This window comes from Macrotis lagotis, chromosome 6, assembly GCF_037893015.1.
Source record: "Macrotis lagotis isolate mMagLag1 chromosome 6, bilby.v1.9.chrom.fasta, whole genome shotgun sequence".
Classification (NCBI taxonomy): domain Eukaryota; kingdom Metazoa; phylum Chordata; class Mammalia; order Peramelemorphia; family Peramelidae; genus Macrotis; species Macrotis lagotis.
In genome coordinates this window covers 89431417-89451192 of record NC_133663.1, presented here as the reverse complement: position 1 = coordinate 89451192, position 19776 = coordinate 89431417, and the positions used below count along the sequence as shown (strand labels likewise).

At 37.1% G+C, this 19776-nt stretch overlaps 1 protein-coding gene across 5 annotated transcripts in view; it reads right to left on the bottom strand.

Annotated features, from left to right (window-relative positions):
- FLACC1 (flagellum associated containing coiled-coil domains 1) overlaps window positions 1–3980 on the bottom strand; it is a 63206-nt gene extending 59226 nt beyond the window's left edge. For 3 of the 5 annotated variants that reach the window (XM_074192583.1, XM_074192585.1, XM_074192584.1), the window contains exons 1-2: window positions 3844–3980; window positions 3268–3356 (exon numbers count right to left, since the gene is read on the bottom strand). In XM_074192583.1, the coding sequence (XP_074048684.1) occupies window positions 3268–3356; window positions 3844–3963 (209 nt within the window). In that variant the 5' untranslated portion in view covers window positions 3964–3980. Of the gene's footprint in view, window positions 1–3267; window positions 3357–3775 lie in introns of all 5 variants that reach the window. The other 2 variants (XM_074192586.1, XM_074192587.1) reach the window with 2 other exon arrangements.
- Window positions 3981–19776: the final 15796 nt, after the last annotated feature.

Below are 19776 nucleotides of genomic sequence, written 5' to 3'. Positions count from 1 at the left end.
CCAAAATGTCCAAGCAGGGATGAACACTCAGCTCTCTGCTGCTCCCTGTAATTTACTGACCTGAATCACAGAGAAATTGATGTTGTCACCTGTTCTTTCCCCTACAACTTTCTTCCACCACCCTCTCTTCCCAGGAACTCAGAATCCTTGCTTTCTTGATTCTGTTCCAAGCTTTTTATTTACGTGTCAGATAAACTTAAGCTAGTTCCTCATTCTGCTACTTAACTATTTGTGATGATGTAAGGAAATCACTTGACCTCTTTCTGCCTCAGTTTCCTCTTCTGTAAAATGAGAGGATTGGACTAGAGGACTTCAAAAGCCCCAATATCATGGAAGAGTAGATAGCACCAAGAACTTAAAAGTTAGGGAGACCTGGGTTTGAAACACATCTCAATATTTAGTATTCATGCAAGCAATCTCCTTCTGCCTTGGTTTTCTTTTTTTCTTTTCTTTTTTTTCCCTTTACTTTTTGCAAGGCAAATGGGGTTAAGTGGCTTGCCCAAGGCCACACAGCCAGGTAATTATGAAGTGTTTGAGGCTGGATTTGAACTCAGGTACTCCTGACTCCAGGGCCAGCACTCTATCCACTGTGCCATCTAGCTGCCCCTCTGCTTTGGTTTTCTCAAAGAGTTGTGATCAACAAATGATGTGTATAAGGTACTTCAAGTTCTGTATAAGTTGTGCATTACTGTGATCCCAAGAAGTAACTTGAAAGTCTCTCTGACTTTATCTACCCTAGTGTAAATCTCTTGTGGAATTTCTGAAAAATGAATGGTGTAGCAATATTGCTTAACACAAATAACTAAGTATAAAGAATGATAAAGAATGATTTCCCAAGTGTGGTTGGGTGCATATAATAAAATTGAAACATGATCATATTTATGAATTTCTTTTTTACTCCCAATGATCTGGTAAATTCTGAATCTGAGAGAAATTTGATTATTCATTTCCAAGAATGGGAAGATTCTCATAGTTAATGTGTACACTTTAATCATTCAACAAGGATCTGCTGAGGCCCTCTTAGACATTTAGCACTGTGCTTAGTCATTTGGAGAGGAGAGATAGGATACTATGTGGATGAAACCAGAAGGGCAGAATGAGGAAGAAGGAAGCATGGTAGCAGTCTTGGGGTGGGGGGTGAGAGAGGTGATTGACAAAGTCCCTTGTAGCCCAGAAACTGCTAGATCTGGGAAGAGAAAATCCAAACCAAATCAACAGATCTACCATGTGGAAAGCACTGTATGTTACATATTGAGGATTCAAAGATTCACTGATAATCAGTATTCTATCTCATTAGAGAGTAAAATGTGAGGCTATTGGACTGGATATGTAATTGAGTATCTAAATAAGGGGTAAAAATCCGCAAATACTCTAAAAGTCATCAGGAAGGATTTATGGAAGAGGTGGGATTATACCTAGGCCCTCATACTTCAACAGACATGAGATAGGACTTCCCAGGCAGAAGTAATAAAGATAGAGAGGTAGGAATGAGAATCTTATGGTCAAAGAAATATGGAGCCTGGAAAAGTAATTGTTGGATGGTCATAGGAGAGAAAATGGAGGAGTCATGGATTGGAAGAGGGAATTACTGACCTTTCAAGAGTCAAGAGTCACTTCTTATAACAGCTATTATAGTAACATGATATACAACATATTTATCATAATATAATACTACACTAAAATATAATTTATAATACAACTTTTTGAAGAAATATTTTATAGACTTTTTCTAACTTTACCAACTTTGTTCTAATTTATGCTTTTTATTATTTTAATTACTTTATAAATATAAGAATGCTACATTTGTATAATAGAAGCTCAAGTAATGATGACTGTTCTTGGAAGGCTATGACATGGATCATGATACTTATGTAAGCATCAACAGGAACTGAAGAGAGTACCATGAGTAGGAAAGTCCATTCTCCTGTTAACACATGTGGACAATGAGTTTATGAGATGAACCCAATCTCATTTGGAAAGGTTTAGGAGAGCTTGGTTTTGGGATAAATGTAATAAGAGGAAAGAGAGAGATGTTGATGGAAGGCAATATTCAAGGAAAGGAATCCAAATGGGCAATTTCAATGACTGTTTTATGCTTTGAGGAAAGAATAGGGGGATGTGAACTCTAGAATGATAATTCTACAGGCATATATTATAATTGCTTTGGAATGCTGCAAAGCATTTCCTTTCTTCAACCCAGTCAAGTTCATGATTTTCTGCCAGGTTTGGTTGCATGATAAGGGAAGAAACCCCACACCTTTGCCTTACTCCCCAGAACTGAAGTAACTGCCACAGTTTTGTTGTTCATTTTGGCAAAAAAATTGACCCAACAAAGATATCTTCCAATATTGTTCCCCCCCAAAAAAAAACCCTCTCCCAGTTCTCTTATGTGTACATCATTCCCACAGGATGTTGAAAGGTTTGGACATCCTTCATATTTTAAAGGCAGAGATGCCAATCTAGATATGTTAATTCTTTTGCCTAAGGTCACCAGAATCTCAGCACTGACAATGAACTCAGCAACATGGTAGACTGGAATGAACACTGGACCTGCAGTCAGTCAGACCTGTTTTCACATCCCAACTCTGGTGCTCACTTATAGTCCTAATTAAAAGTTGTCACTTAACACTTAAGTGACTTGGAGCAAGTCATTTAACCTTAGGCTCTCAGTTTCCTTCTCTTTAAACTATTTATTTTATTGACTTAGAATCAAGAACTAGGGTCAGAAGAGACCCCAGAGCTCAACTAGTCCAACCCCCTTGTTTTTTTCTAGTTGAGGAAACTGAGGTCCAGGGAATTTAAGTGACTTGCCCAAGGATATATAGGTAGTATCAGAGATAGGATTTGAGCTCAGGTCATCTGTCTCCTGAATCTCTGGAGTTCTTTTTATTTCCTCTTTACAGGTTTATGGTAAGGAAACTACTTTATAAACATTTAAGTATTATATATTGTTTATCTTTTGAGTCTTGGTGGCATCTTCTCTTAGGTGGGAGATGTTGTCAGCTACTCTTTAGGGAAGAGAAAAGCACACTTACCCAAAGTGGTATTAAGAATAGAAAGCTAGGGGCAGCTGGGAGACACAGTGGTTAGTGAAGGACTCTTCCCGGACTCAGGAGGAACCAAGTTCAGATCCAGTTTCAGACACTTAATAATTACCTAGCTGTGTGACCTTGGACAAGTCACTTAACCCCATAGCCTTACCAACCCCCCCCAAAACAAACAAGAGTAAGAAGCTAAAGCTTTAAAATATCTTGCCCCACCTCTTACCTTTTTCTGAATTCTCCTTTCACACTATTTACCTCTACAAAAATGCTACACCAGAAAGTTAATAGATGAAGCAACAGCTCCTGAGAAGTCTGAGACAATGAAGAATTGGTTTCTGGTTAAGTTATTAGCATATCAATTCTGTCCCTACCTTGCCCTAATCCCCACCCCCATCCCCACATCACTTTAAGCTTCGGGCTCCTTAAAATGATCCACTAAGCTGACTTTCCTGGGTAGTTCACCATTGAGTGAACAAAACTGGGTATTGTTCACTAGACCCCTCCAAAGCTCAGTTGTACAAAACAAGCCTGATTCTTGGCAGAAACCATTCTCCATACAAACACCAAAAAGGTTCAAATTCTAGGGATTCCTGAAATCAAGAGCTTAGAAATCATTCTAGCTATCTTTATAGTCAAAAAATGGAAAATTATGGAGCTTAGGTGGGGATTGGGGAGAGTGGAGAGAAGTGCTTTGGGGGGGAACAACAACAACCACCACCCTCTCCCCTCACCAGCAATGAAAAATTTGGTGTAACTAAGGGCCTGGCCCTTAGTCACTCTCCCAAAAGATCAAGTCAACCTCCTGGTCTCTCAGGATTGAAAAAGATGTCAAAGACGGGAGGTGATAACTTCCTATCAAACTTCCTCTTCCATGTACAGCTCCTTGGAAATAGTTGTTCTCTATAAATGGTGATCTCATTGGTACCTATTGTTACCATAGCAACAGGAGTCTCTCCTCTCCCCTTCCCTCCCCCACACCCTCCATTGCCCTGACAACTCTTTTTTCATAATGAGAATTTCAGAGAAAGGGTGGATCATCCCAGTCTAGGACAGTCATTGTTCGGTGGTCACAATTGTGTACTGCAACATTGATGAGTTACTGTTTTGTTTGTTTTTAAACCATCATTGTTGGCACACAGCAGTGAGAAAGAAATAGCTCAGAAACCATTAGGTTTAACTAAGTCCTGCATAATAAACATTGCCTACAAAAAGTGCGAGAACCTCAAAAACTTTTTAAGAGAGAAGGAAGCAAGTGAGATGGGGATCAAATTTCATTTTACAATGTAAATTAACTCATTAAATTGAGTGTCAGAGAAAGGAAGTGTTTACCTGTTAGGGAGTGGTAGACATGAAACTAGAAGTGAAGTCCCTTGATTTCCAGTTCAGTGTGATTTCTATTAAATCATGTTGCCTTTCTTCATCCTCATCAACTTCTATCTTCTGATGCTTGTAATTCTCCCAAATGCCTTTTTTTTTAGCTCAAGACCTAGACTATTTTTACATACAAGTCCTCCTGGCAATATTTTACCAGGTAAGTTGTTACCTATAGTGTACATTTTAATAAGAAAGAGCTAGATGTATTTTCTTGAATGCAGGTAAATCCAGGTAAAGGTGGTGCAATAAGGTAGCTTTAAAGGAGAAAGTAATAGACTGAAGGCTGTGCCAGCTTCCAGAAAAGAGAGATCTAAGAGGTGCTCATTTTTTCAGAAATCTCTCAGGTATTGAGGAGTCAGAAGTTGGATGAGTCACTTGGTCACTGTTTCTGAAAGGGGGTCAGGCACTAACCACACTGCCCTCTAGTGTCCTTCAATGTTCTTCAAAGGATCAAAGAATATCAGAACAGGCAAGGGAGTCAGATGACTTAGCTTCATATTCCTCCTTAATTGAGCCAAGGCCTGTGTGATCACAGGCAACTCAATTGAGCCCATTCTTGCTACTCCACCATCTTGGCTCATGTTCCCCATTCACTCATCCTTCAAATTTATATTAAATGCAAAGCATAGCAATAACTTCTTGCAATTTGCTTTCTTTTGATAAACTGGATATAATAAGCTAAACAAGAGAGATGATCCAGGGGATACAGTCTTGCTCAAATTGTTGTCCAGTAGGTGGCAGTTCATATCTAGTTATATGTGCAAATGGTCCATCTTAAAGGTTTATTTTGCAAGATGGGTGCCTAGCTTGCCCAGTAAGTGAAGACACAAATAGGAGACAATAAAGCAGCTTTATTGTTAAAACAAAAACCAAAAGAGCTTGACACTTTTTCAAACATAATATCATGAGTCCCACTCCCCATGAATATGTATATAAACACAACCACATTCATCACTCAAGTTTTTCCCCATGTTTAATGGGAAGCATTAGGAGTGAGCATTTAACATTTGGAGCTTCAAAATGGTAAGGGCAACTAGGATGTAGTGGATAGAGGACTGGGCCTGGAGTCAGAAATACTTAAGTTCAGATCCAGCCTCAGACACTTACTAGTTGTGTGGCCCTGGACAAGCCACACAACCCTGTTTGCTTTCTTCTATAAGTCTCTTTTTCTATAAAATGAGTTAAAGAAGGAAATGGCAAACCATGTCAGTATCCTTGCCAAGAAAACCCCAAATGAGGGTCACAAAGAGGTGAATATAACTGAACAAAAGCATCATAAAAAGGAAAAAAAACAGCAAATCTGTACTGAAAATTTTCAGAGTTGCTTTGTTTATAACAAAAAGTTGGACACAACTGATATAACCATTGATTGCTGAATACGCTATAGTATTATATTTTCAAGAATTAAAAGTGAAAATTGATTTTATTTAATATACCCTTTGCTTTTCTTCCCCCTAGTAAATTTTAAACACTACCCACATTCCACGGAAAACCTTGCCTAAAGTTCAAGCTTTTATCTTATTATTTCTACCTTTATAACTAACTCTACTCATCATCCACTTTTCAGACAAAGTTGCCTAATTTAAATCTCATCAATTTAAATGATTGTACAAGGACAACCCTAAGAGAACTGCTATGAACAATGCCATCCATATCCAGAAGAAAAAACCCAGAATCTGAATGAACTTTTTAAAAACTTCTCGTATGTTTTTCCTTACTATCTCATGATTTTCTTTCTTTCCTCTTAGTTCTAATTCCTCATACACAAACACTAATATGTAAATATGTTAAATATAAATGTACATATACAACTTTTTCCAGACTGTTCGTATGGGCATGGTGGGGAGGGGGAGAAGGGTGGTAGAAAAATGTGTAACTTATAAATTTGCAAATGGATGAAGACTGAAAAACTACCATAGTATGTAACTGGAAAAAGAATAATTTCAATAAAAAAAATTTAAATGATTATAACTAAGAACCTTTATTTTGTGATTCTTGTTCTTGTCTTATCTTGAGTATGGCGAAGGGGATTTCAGAAGGGAAGGTCCAAAATGATGTAATCTCAACTCTACTTATGTCGTCTATGGCCAATCAGTAGAATATATGCCTATGTTGATTGACTGTTGTCCTTTACGAAGAAGGCCATGACATCAAGTGAATGATGCTTTGACATGCACATTTTGCTGAGTAAAGTAAGGGGAATATTGTACAAAGACATTCTTCTCATTGCATCTTCCAGAACTGTTTTAACTCAGTGGCTTGATAATATAGGGAATAGGACTTCTAGTGTTGATCTGGATATACTGGGAGACCTTGGTCTTTTAGATGTACAGGATGAGGCACCACACCAGGCAGAGAATCACTATGGTATTTTTATGGTGATACATTTATGAAGTACAGTCAAGCTAATCTGCCTCATGGTGGTCTAATCATCAATATGGGAATATTTAGTGACAAACTTCCTACAGTAGGGCAAAACTAAACTGTCACTCATGTTCTGCTTACCAAAAATGGACCCCTAGGTACTTGTATTCCTCAAGCTAGGCTTCTTAACCATTTAAAGCTTAAGAATAAATTGAGATTATTTCAGATCCAAGACCTCTAATCATTTGTTTAAGCAAATAAAAGTGTTGAGCAGACTCAGTTGTTCCAAGAGTTCCAGCTATCCTGAGGGAACCAGCTACTAATTTTTCTCTGATGATAATTGTTGTAATAGACCCAGTCACTACCAAATAACTACAGGCCTAGGGAAAAAAATAACAAAATTCATCTGGAGCAACAAAAGGACAAGAATAGAAAGGGAACTGATGAAAAAAATGTAAAGGGAAGTTGACCTAGCTCTGCCAGCTCTGAAACTATGCTATAAAGTGGCAGGCATCAAATTTGCCTGGTATTGGTTAATAGAGTAATGGATCAGTGGATTAGGATAGGTTCAAAAGAAACTGCAGTAAATGACTACAATAATCTATTTGATAAATCCAAATACATCAGCCTCTGGGATAAGAACTCACTATTTGACAAAAATTGTTAGGAAAACTGGAAAATGGTATGGCAAAAACTAAGCATAGATCCACATCTCACCACCCTATACCAAAATAAGGTCAAAATGGGTACAGGATTTAGACATAAAGAGCGATACCATAGATAAATTAATAGACCAAAAAATACTCTATAATTTCATCTATAGAAAAGGGACAAATTTATGACCAAACAAGAATTAGAACACAGTATAAACTACAAAATGAATGATTTTGACCATATTAAATTGAAAAGTTTTTGCACTAATAAAATCAATGCTACCAAAATTAGAAGAAAAGCAGAAAGTTGGGAAACAATCTTCACAATCAGGAGTTCTGATAAAGGTCTCATTTCTAAAATATATAGAGAATTGCATCAAATTTATAAGTTCACAAGTCATTCCCCAATTGATAAATGATCAAAGGATATGAATAGATACTTTTCAAATGAAGAAATTAAAGCTATATATAATCATATGAAAAAATGCTCCAAATCACTATTGATTAGAGAAATGCAAATTAAAACAACAATGTGATATCATCTCACACCTATTAGGTTAGCCCAGATGAGAAAAAGGGAAGATGATCAGTGCTGGAGAGGTTGTGGGAGGATTGGGACATTGATGCATTGCTGGTGAAGTTGTGAATGGATCCAACCATTCTGGAGAGCAACATGGATCTATGTCCAAAGAGCAATAAAAATGTTCATACCCTCATTTCCAAGCAATTCCAATTCTAAGTCTATATCCAGAAGAAATCATTAAAAAATGGGAAAAGTCCCACATGTTCCAGACTATTCATAGCAACTCTTTTTGTAATGACAAAGAATTGAAAATTGAAGGGTACATGAATACTATGGAATATTATTGTTCTATAAGAAACCATAAATGGTTGGACTCTAAAGAATCATGGAATGAGTTACAGGATCTGATGCTGAATGAAAGAAGCCAAGAGAACAATGTACACATCAACAACATTATGAAATGATGAACCTTGACAGAAGCAATTCCTTTCGACAGTCCAGAGAGCTAGGACAACTGTATTAGACTGGTAATGGTCTATATTATCCCCAGCCAGAGGAAGAAAAACAAAACAAAACACATATGAAAAAACCGCTCCTACTGAATATGGTGAACACTTTATAAAAATTATCTCTTATGTATTTCTTTCCCTTAATCCTAATTTCTCATGCTTAAAATTACTAATTTGTAAATATATTTAACAAAATAAATATGTAAAATGCTAATCTGACTGTTCCCTACTGAGGAGAGGGGGATGGGAAGGAAGGATGGAGGAAAATTTTGTAACTTGGAAATAGGCATATCCTAGTGGATGAAAATTAAAAAAACAAAAAAAAAAACCAAAAAGTAATAGGCCCGGTTAGCCCTCAATCAAGGTCTTAGGCTCTTGATGAGGTCATAGACCCAATTTATTGGTTACTGCTAGCCTAATATGTTGGTTCTGTTTGGGACATTGTGCCTCATCCTCTCTCTCTCTCTCTCATTCCCTTATATACACTTGTGCTTTGATGGGCAAAGTCCTATACTTAATGAATTTCAATGGTTTCTTATAACCTCTGAGATCAAATACAAAATCCTATGTTTGACTTTCAATGCCCTTCATAATCCAGCCCCCCACTTTTCCAGGCTTTGTATACTTCCTCCCTGCTATGGAATCTTTAATCCAAAGACGCTGGCCTCTGTACACTCCTTATCTAGATTTGAGGCATTTTCACTGATTGTCTTCCATATTGGGAATATTCCCTCTCCTCATCTCTGTCTACTGGCTTTCCTAGTTTCCTTCAAGTCCCACCTAAATTCCTAACTTCTATAGTTGGGAAGCCTGTGCCAATCTCTCAATTCTAGTGCCTTCCTTTGTTTATTATTTCCTATCTATTCTGTAGGTTTTTTACACATAATTGCTTGCTTGTTGTCATATCATCTCCATTAGACTATGAGCTTTTTGAGGAAAGGGCTATCTTTTCCTTCTTTTTATATTCACAACTCTTAGCATAGTTCCTAGCACAAAATAGACACTTTATTGGTTAGTTGGTTGTCTCTCATACTTGAAAAAGATATAAATGAATCACTATATTGGAGTCAAGGTACAGTATATGTGAGTATGGATGATCAGACTAGACTACTATCACTATATGTTGGGCACAAATAATCCATGTGAACATTTGGAGTAATGTATCTAAATTTGTACATCTCGTGTTTCTTTTGAGCTACTGCAATACTTTTTTTTTGGCTTTTGCAAGGCAATGGGGTTAAGTGACTCACCCAAGGTCACACAGGTAATTATTAAGTTTCTAAGTACAAATTTGAACTCAGATCCTCCTGATTCCAGGGCTGGTGCTCTATCCACTATGTCACCTAGCAACCCTGAGCTATTGCAATTCTGCTTTGCTCACATAGCACAAACATAGTGCCTTCTTTGATGAAGGAAGAACTGGGTTTTGAAAGTATTCTTATATTGCTTCTTCTGATCTCTGTGTGAGTGCTTGTCTTGTATGAGTTCTCCATGAAAGTCTTCCAGGTAAAAATGCATTTGGCATTCAAACAATGTGGGACATTCCTTCGGAGTCGTGATCTTTGTAGCAGAGTTTGAATGCTTAACAATTTGGGCTGAAAAGAGGACCTTAGTGTCTAGTACCATCAGTGAGGTTGCTGACCTTGGGCTTTTTCCCTCCTTATTGAAGGCCTCTGATAACACCCCTAAAATCATTATGCTAAAAACCATAGGAGTAAGCACATAGCCCATTTCCCTCCATTGGAGACTAGGAAAAGCTCAAGACCATTGCCCATTATTCAGCACCTGGGCAAGCATGCCATGGTGAAATTGGCATATGATGCTGATGAACTTCTATGGACAGTCAAATCTGGTCAGGATTTTCCACAAGCTCATGCCTGACACTATCAAAGCCTTGATCAGATCAATGAACATTGAGTAGCTGGGCTGCAAACGCCGTATCTTCCTCCGTCCTTCCTGAAATCATCCTGGCTTTCTTGTAGATGTCCATCTTCTAGGTGAAGGATCAACCTATCAAGGGGGACTCTAGCAGAAAACTTGCCAGTAATGACTAAGAGGGAGGTCCCCCTCTCCATGATTGTCACAGGACAATTCTTTCTTCCTTTACAGAGATAGATAATGGAGGCATACTTTAATTCCTGGGGGCTAACCTCTACTTGCTACATAACTGGAAGATTTCAGTCAGTTTTTGAATGAGCAATAGATCCCCTCCCTTGTAAATCTCTGCTGGAATAAAATCAGCACCAGAAGTTTTGCCACACAAAAGGAATCTAATGGCATTTCAGAGATTTGGTGTACCTACACCATATTTTAATCATGTGGGTCAGATCACTCAAATATCAGGATTGGTTTAATGAAAAATTGATGGGGAAATTCAAAAGTTGCTAAACCAAAAACACCCCAAGAACTCCACAGGATTTACTAACAGAAAAGTTCATCTGTCTCTAAGAAAGAAGGGTTAACACCAAAAGCAACATGAAGTTTACAGTGAAGCAGGATTTTTGGCTCAGTAAAAAGGGAGATGAAATTCAGTTTTACACTGATAGTAACAATCCAAAGCATTTTATGTTGCCCTGAGGGCTATTTATGGGTCAAAGACTCAGCTTCTCGGTGCTGATGGAACCACATTGATTAGTGATAAGGACATAATCTTGGAGATGTGGGCTGAACACTTCCATGAGTGTTTTCAACAGTCATCAACCAATGCAGTAGTCATTGATCATACACCTCTGGCTAAAGTCAATTCCTCTCTAGCCTAACATCCAACAATAAATGCTTATTGACTGACTAACTGAAAGCCCAGCATTAGGTACTAAGAAAGGAGAGACAGAAATATTTCACCTATTTTTAGGGAGCTTTGCGTCAGACAGGGGTAACAGAATTTAGAACTGGAGGTATCTCAAAATACTAATTGGTCCAGTCCCATCATTGTCTACATAAAACCCAAGTCCTCCAAAAGTGAAATGACTTGCCCAGGGTCAAACAAGTTAAATATAGCAATGTCAGGACCCCTGATTTCAAATCCATAGCTCTTTAAACCACACCATGCTGCCTTTTATCAAAGAAATGAGGTATGTCTATTATCTAGGCTTGCAGCTGGGCAGTCCATTCGGTGAGTTCTTTGCTTTGGACAAGTACAATAAATGGACAGTAATCTAGGATCAGAATGCCATAGGAGAGAGAGAGGGTTGGGTCATATTTTTGCATAGTAAACTGCACAATACTTTCTGTGATATCAACTGCTCAAAGACACAAAATCTGATCTTTTAAACCTGAAATACTATTCCACAGATTATGCTTTATGACTGTAGGTCATAAGACACCATGTTCTCCAAAGAATCAGAATTGTAGGTGACTTAAGAGGTAAAAGAAATATTATGTACAGAGGATGGAAGTATATTGTAGCACATTATTAATGCTTTGTGTAAAAAAAAGTATCATGGTTTTAAAATTAGAAAAGGAGTGAGAGAGTAGTTGGAACAGGATGGTAGGTATATCTTCTTTAGAAGATGTATGGAAGAACTTGGATAAGAATGACTAAGGATGTCTCAGACTGGCTGATAAGACCAGAAAGGACAATGATCAATGTTGGAAGGGATTTGGGAAGTCTGGGACACTAATGCAATGTTGGTGGAGCTGTGAACTCATCCAACCTTTCTGGAGAGCTATTTGGAATTATGCCCAAAGGGCAACAAAAATGTGCATACCTTTTGATCCAGCAATACCACTACTGGGTCTATACCCTGAAGAGATTATGAAAAAGGGTAAAAACTTCACTTGTACAAAAATATTTATAGCAGCCCTATTTGTGGTGGCAAAGAATTGGAAATTAAGTGAGTGTCCTTCAACTGGGGAATGGCTTAATAAACTGTGGTATATGTCTGTCATGGAACACTATTGTTCTATTAGAAACCAGGAGGGATGGGAATTCAGGGAAGCCTGGAAGGATTTGCATGAACTGATGCTGAGAGAGATGAGCAGAACCAAAAAAACACTGGACACCCTAACAGCAACATGGGGGTGATGATTAACCTTGATGGACTCACTCATTTCATCAGTGCAACATTCAGGGACAATTTTAGACTATCTGCAATGGAGAATACTATCTGTATCCAGAGAATGAATTTTGGAGTTTGAACAAAGACCAAAGACTATTACCTTCAATTTAGGGGGAAAAAACCCCATTATCTTATTATGTAATTTTGCTATTTCCTATACTTTGTTTTTCTTCTTTAAGGATATGATTTCTCTCTCATCACATTCAACTTAGATCAATGTATACCATGGAAACAATGTGAAGACTAACAGACTTCCTTCTGTGGGGGTGGGAGGGAAGCAAGAATAAGGGGAAAATTATAAAACTCAAAATAAATAAAATCTTTCTTTAAAAAAAAAGAATGACTTAGGATGAAAAAAGATTTCCTTAATATGCTCTTCTCTCTAGTTTTTTTATGCCTCTGTGCTTTCCTAGTTCATCTTCTATCTATCAGACCACTTCTCATTCTCCCTTTGCCGATTTAGGTCATGGGCAGCTAGGTGTTGCAGTGAACAGAGGACTGGGTTTGGAATTAGGAAGACTCATCTTCATAAGTTCAAATCTGAGACACTCATCAGCTATTTTAGCTTGGACAAATCATTTAACTGTTTGTCTCAGTTTCTTCATCTGTAAAATAAGCTGGAGAAGTAACTGGCAAACCCCCTCCAGTATCTTTGTCAAGAAAACCCCAAGTTGGATTATGAAGACTCAGACATGACTGAACAAACATCCAAGTGACACCCAAGGATCTCTTGCAGGCCCTTTTCTCACTCTACACTATTTTCCTTGATATTAAGCATCCTATGGATTCAATTACCTGTAGGTAAGAGATTCTCAGATTTGTTTACCTGGTTTTAATGTCTCTCCTGACCTTCACTCTTGCATTTCATTTTCAAATGCCTACTGGACATTTCAAATTAGATGTTTGACAAAGCGATTCATTTTCTTTCTCCTTAGATCATCTGCTCTTCCTTATTTCCCCATTATCATCAAAGGTATCATCATTCTCTCAGTTACTTAGGCTCACCACCTAGGGATCATCCTTGACTTCTCTCACTCCCCCATATCTAATCACTTTCCATCTCTCCTCTGGCAGTGCCACTACCAACCTTTGTAAATTAGATCAGAGACATCAAACTCTAGAGTGCTGCTTCCCTCCTCTCACCCCCCACAGAAGGGAGTCTGTTAGTCTTTACATTGTTTCCATGCTATACATTGACCTAAGTTGAATGTGATGAGAGAGAAATCATATCATTAATGGGGAAATATTTAACAAATAATACAACACAGTCAATTTGTATTTTTTTTTTAAGTCACTAATGTGCCCCCCCCCCCACCCCAGAGATCAGATTGACACTACTGACCTGGACCATTACAAAGGTTTGCTGTTTGGTCTCCTTGCTAAATCCTCTGCCCACTCATCTGTCTACCCTGCACTCATCAGTCAAGCTGATCTTCCTAAAGTGACGATCTGATCATGCCACCCCCACTACTCAATAAACTCTAGTGACTCCTTATAAAATCCTATTCAGTATTCAAAGCCTTTCCTACTCTTTTCCCCCACCCTTCTCAGTCTTTTTAGAACTTACTCTCCTACTCTGTGACCCAATAATATTGCTTTTTCTGGATAAAGGTTTTCTGCATCTGCATATGTGCACTGTGTGTGTGTGTGTGTGTGTGTGTGTGTGTGTGTGTGTGATAAAGAACTGAAGGGTTTAAAATAAGCATTTTATAAAATGTTATTAAATAACATTATTAAATAAAATACTATTATTTGAGACTTTTGGACCCATTATTTATTGATATAGGAAATTTTCAGCAGAATTTCCCTTCAAAGTACTCTACAATTCATTTGCAATTTGATCATCTTGTACTTAGAACCTGGAGCACTTAGAAGTTAATGACTTACCTATGTTCATAATCACTACATATCAGAGGTAGGAACTGAAACTGAGTCTCCCTGACTTCAAGGTTGACATTTTCTCCAGTCTGCTACAATTGGGGGGGGGGGGGAAAGAGGATACAAGAGGATTTAGAAAGATTTAGGAAGATTGGAGGTGGAGGGCAAAATTATACCAGATCTAACTCAGCTAATCTTAGAGCTAAATAGTCTTCTAATGATGTTTTTGGCAGGGGAAGGAAAGGAATGAGATGGCTCTTTTCCCTTGGGAAGGATCAGTCAAAATATGGGCCCAATTAAAACAACTGGATAAGGATAATTACAATAGCTAACATTCAGATAGTACTAAACTTGCAAAATTTTTTACTACTTTATTTGATTCTTAAAACAATTATGTAGGGCAGGTATTACACTAGGTAAGGTGCTGATAAAAGATTTGGTTCTGATAAACATCACTATTCACCTCAAGGACTGTTTTGAGGTCTTTTCTAGCCAAGCTCTAATTTACCATAATGGAAACCTAACTAGTCAGATATATGTTATAACATTTTCTGGAACAACAATTATTGTTTTAGTGATTTTAATTTTTATGGTTCCATCACTTCGCCTAATCAGTCCTCAACCTCTTCAAAACAAATTCTTTTGTAATAAAGAACCTGAAAAAGACATTATAAACTTTTCACCCTTTTCATAAACAGAAATACTACCATACTTGATTCCTGACTCATTAACTGCTCTTCACAATCTGTACCTAGTCTTGTTCAGAACTGTTCACCTAGTTCTTAAAAACTGGCTCATGCTCACCTCTATATTTAACTCTCTTCATTCTGTCTCCCTATGCTATGGCTACTTTTCTCTCCTAAATCTGGTCTTCCAGGCATATCAATCGACACCTATTGGGTACCATACTCAGTCTGGTCTGTCCATTGCTCATTTCTGATGATTAAGTTAAAAGGCTATAGGAATTCTGAGAAACAAGAATTGTTGTTGGAGAAACTTCATAGAGGAGATAGTGTTGATCTGGATGTGGAAATGATGCTGAGAATTTGTGTGAAATAGGAAGTAAAACTATAATAGATGTGGATTCCAGTGTATCCTTCTCAGAGCTAAGCAAATTCAACCAGACTACAAACAAGCCAAACATAATTTTGTAAGTTAGATATGATCTGTTTTATTATTGAACAGAATACGAAAGAATGCACATTTGTGTGTGACATCTTTATACAAATTGACCATGTACTTGGGTATAAAAACCATATAAATGCAGAAAAAGAATCTGAATTATATGGGAGAAGTGAGTATTATCATTATAGGTTAAGGGAACAAACATATTGCCTTTGGGGGACTTTGAGTAAACTAGTTTGACCAAAGAAGAAGATAGCATAGTCTATTTGCAATATGTAATAAAGAGCTATTATATTAGAAATTACTTATATTAGAAAGGAGGTATCATGATAAAAATGGCGTTTTAGAAAGATTAGTTTCACAATGATAAGTAGGGTCAACTGGAAATTTTAGGTGATGGTCTAGGGGAAGATTGATGATGGAGAGAACATAATAGGTGAGAAGCATTGAAAGCCTAAATTAGGAAAATGAGATCAAAGGGAAGAGGTTAGGATTTCCTACTATTTGGGTTTAAAATGTAATAATAGTAATATTATTAATTATATTATATTAATAATAGTAATATTAATGATTATCTATCATAATAGCTTTAAAGTAATAACAGTTTATAGTAATAGACTGAATTTGAATAAAATAATTTGAATTTCAATTTATAAAACAGAAATTAATCTAGTTCCCTTACTCATTTTTTGGAGGAATTACAAAAGAGGAATAGATGAAAAATCAACCATTTTAGGAAAACTACATTGTAGGGTATGTGTGGTGGGCATGTAGTGGGAGGAACATGAGACTTGTGTTAAAAGCTTACCTCCAGTACTCACTAGCTTTTTCTAAGCCTTATTTCTTTCAACTGTAAAATGGGTTTAATACCTTTAGTACTTACCTCAAAGATCCTTAATAAATAAGAACTTTAAAAAGAAATTATCACATTGGTTAGATTTACTATGGGAATGTTAGAAGTCTTTTTTGTAGGAAAAATGGAAAGTTTTGACAATGACTAAAGGAGTTCGATTTATGCCATGGACAATATTTTTTGCACTAAGAAAGGAATTAGATTAAAGCAGTAAATTAAGATTCCTTAGGCAATTGTGAGAATCTGGCAAGAGTCTAGGGGCGAGGAAGATCAGTGAGGACGCTATTCTAATAGTAAAGAAAAGAAATGAAATAATCATTCAACATTTATTAAAGCATCTACTATGGCTTGGAATTGTATTAGTCCCTGGTGATACAAGGAAATGAGATTGTCTTTGCCCTCAAGAAGCTAACAATGGACCTTCTTACTCTTACTTGGGGCAAGTAGATTAATTTTTCTGGGGCAGTTTTCCCAAAACTATGATGTTTATCCATCATTATCGAAGACAACCATGAGACCAGAAAAGAGATGCTATGACAAACATAGGAACTGAATCTGAATAAAGGGATGCTGTGCTAAGTCACCAGCCTCACTTTTGTCCTCCAGAGCCATCTGGGTCCAATGACCAGGGGAATCAGGATGACTGGAGATGGCCCTGGATGTGAGACAATCAGGGTTAAGTGACTTGACACAACTAGTGTCTATCCACTGAGATACCCAGCTGTCCTTTCAAAACTATAAAATTATCAGGTCAGACTAGAAAAGCTCGGAGGTGCCATTTAGCTCTAGAATCATGATCTTAAAAACTAGACATGCACAGAGTGGTTATAAAAGAAATACAAATTAGAACATAAATGCAATAGTATAAGAAAATACAAAAAGCAGACCCTCTGCTTTTATGTCAGTATGTGCCACTTTGGAATGTACCCTGATATAAGATGCAGCATATGAAATTTATGTAGGAGAAACCTGTAGAACCAGAATTTACTTTCATTTACTTTCTATGTTAATTGTTTAAAATAACCACATTAAGGATGTACAACAAAAGCCTTTCAGAAAGGGCCAAATTGATAAAATTATCTGTTATAATCACTAAGAACATTCAGGGATGAAAGATCTTTCTCCTATCCTGCCCAATTACAAATTAATTCTAAGACTACATTAAAGATGGTAAGACCAAATAGTGACATGTTATATTTCACTGAGACATTTGATCCTTAATTTAGGCACTTACACTGAAATATAAACATAAGTCCCTTGAATGTGCAAAGCACCTTTCGCCCTTAAGGGTTTTTATTTTATTTTCAAAAATTTCAAAAAGTAGGCAGGAAACATTAATCCCAATGTGAAGGTTGCTAGTTCATAGAGGCACAGACATTGAATGATAGCCCAATATCAACTAGCATTCAAGGTTTGCAGAGGCAGCAGAACTCCTATCAAGTCAAAGGTTTTCTGTTTGACCATTCCCCACCCCCCCACCCCCCAAGAAAACCAAACAAACTTGCTAACTTATGTTGAGATAGGAGGGATGAGAACAGCAAACATGAAATGGGGGGGAAAACTTTTACTAACAAATCCAACTACAAATAGAAAAAGAGAAAGATATAAAAACAGTGCAGAACAAGTGAACTTAAAAAGGAAATTGTTTATTATCTTTTTACATGCCATAAATAAAGTCAAGTGCACAAAGCTGTCTGACAAAAGCCCACATTCCTAAACATCAGATGATAGCCAGTGGCCACCCCACTGGGCCACTTGCATTTCATTGCTGAGCTACACATGGGGAAGACATGGATACCTTTGACATTCAAGGAGAGATGGTCAGACTTCAAGACCAGACCCAGGGATTGCACATATACTTTCATTTGTCAGAACTAATAATACTTTAATATCATATCAAGTACAGATTACAAAGAGTCAGTTCTCAGTAAGCCTCTTCTAATGCATTTTCTCTCTAAAATTTTGCAATTTAATAATACCAGATTTGTGATGGAATGTACAGCAGCTAAACCTGGTGCTTATGCTGCTCCCATATTATCATGAAACTTTTCTCCAGAAGCTTTCAAGTTGGGAGAGGTCACTTTTTATTTTGAGTTTGGGTGGTTATGTTAGTTAACAGCTTCTACTCAAGAGGTATAGACACCTCCTTGAAGACTTGAAGAATAAAAAAAGTTTGGTTTAAGACACTGGTCTTCAAGTCCAACATGGAAATTGGGAAGGTGGTAAAAAATATCTGAATGGTAACAGCAGCATAGGATGGACAAGTCCAGTAGGCTTTCTTGCTACAGTAAACTCATCTCATCACAAAATCCTGAAGACTGTATGTACCATAATAACATTTAACTGATTTTTATAATTTTTCCACCTGATTTCTTACACAGATCCCTTTCTTAATGACTAGCATGAATCTCTGGTCGAATACCAACATTCAGCTCAGTTTTGTCTTCAACCAAACCTTTGCTTTCTTGGCTGCTAATTAAGCATATGGTTGACTACTACCTAGAGATCATTATAAGGATAGTTAGGGAAAAAAAGGTATAAATAAATTCAAATTTCCTTAATATAGAACACTTCAAAATAGCTTAGTCTACAGATACTTATATAATAGACTAGAGAAACCTGACATTTGACACTTTGTGCAGTTTTTCTGGCTCCCATGCTGCTCTACTCTTCTGCTGCTTCACTTCTTGATGCCTCTCAGTAATCATAAATACCCTAGTAAAAAGGACAATAGTGGAAATCTGGTTCATTTGAGGGGAAAGAAAAAAATCTGATTATAAAGAAAGCAAGAAACCCACATAGTTACTGTGAAACAAATTCAAATGCCCATTTAAAATAGAGGGTTTGGGTTCCCTTGTCCCCTCTATAATTTAATCATCTACGATTTTTCTTTTAGTATCCCTCACACTTAGGGGATGTCTTGGGATTCCTTTTTAAACATGGGACTGTACTCTTTAGGCACAAGATGGAAGGAAGAAGAAATAGTCCTCTTTTTCTTTAATGTATCATTTAGAAAATTTGAAGTTGTATCAAAATATACCACAAAAATACTAGAAGGATCGAAGATTCACAATTAACAATGTACAAATGTTAGTTGATTTTTTTTTTCCTGACCTATGCCATGGGAGGTTTTTATACTAACAGCTGAGTCCACAGTTCTTCAAGAGTTGGGACAGAGCCTCTGGCAGTCAAAGGGGTGAAGAATCTGCTACTACTAATCAGGTTAATTATAGGTCTCATGGACAGCATAATTATTCTAGGCAAAAAGTTCACCACAGAAGCCTCTTTCCAGTAAATCAGGGTCACTGATAAAATTAACCCATATAAAAGAGGCAAAGTGGCAAGATCCTGCAAGGCAGCACCAAAGAAGTTTGTGCTTTTCCCATTGAGAAATA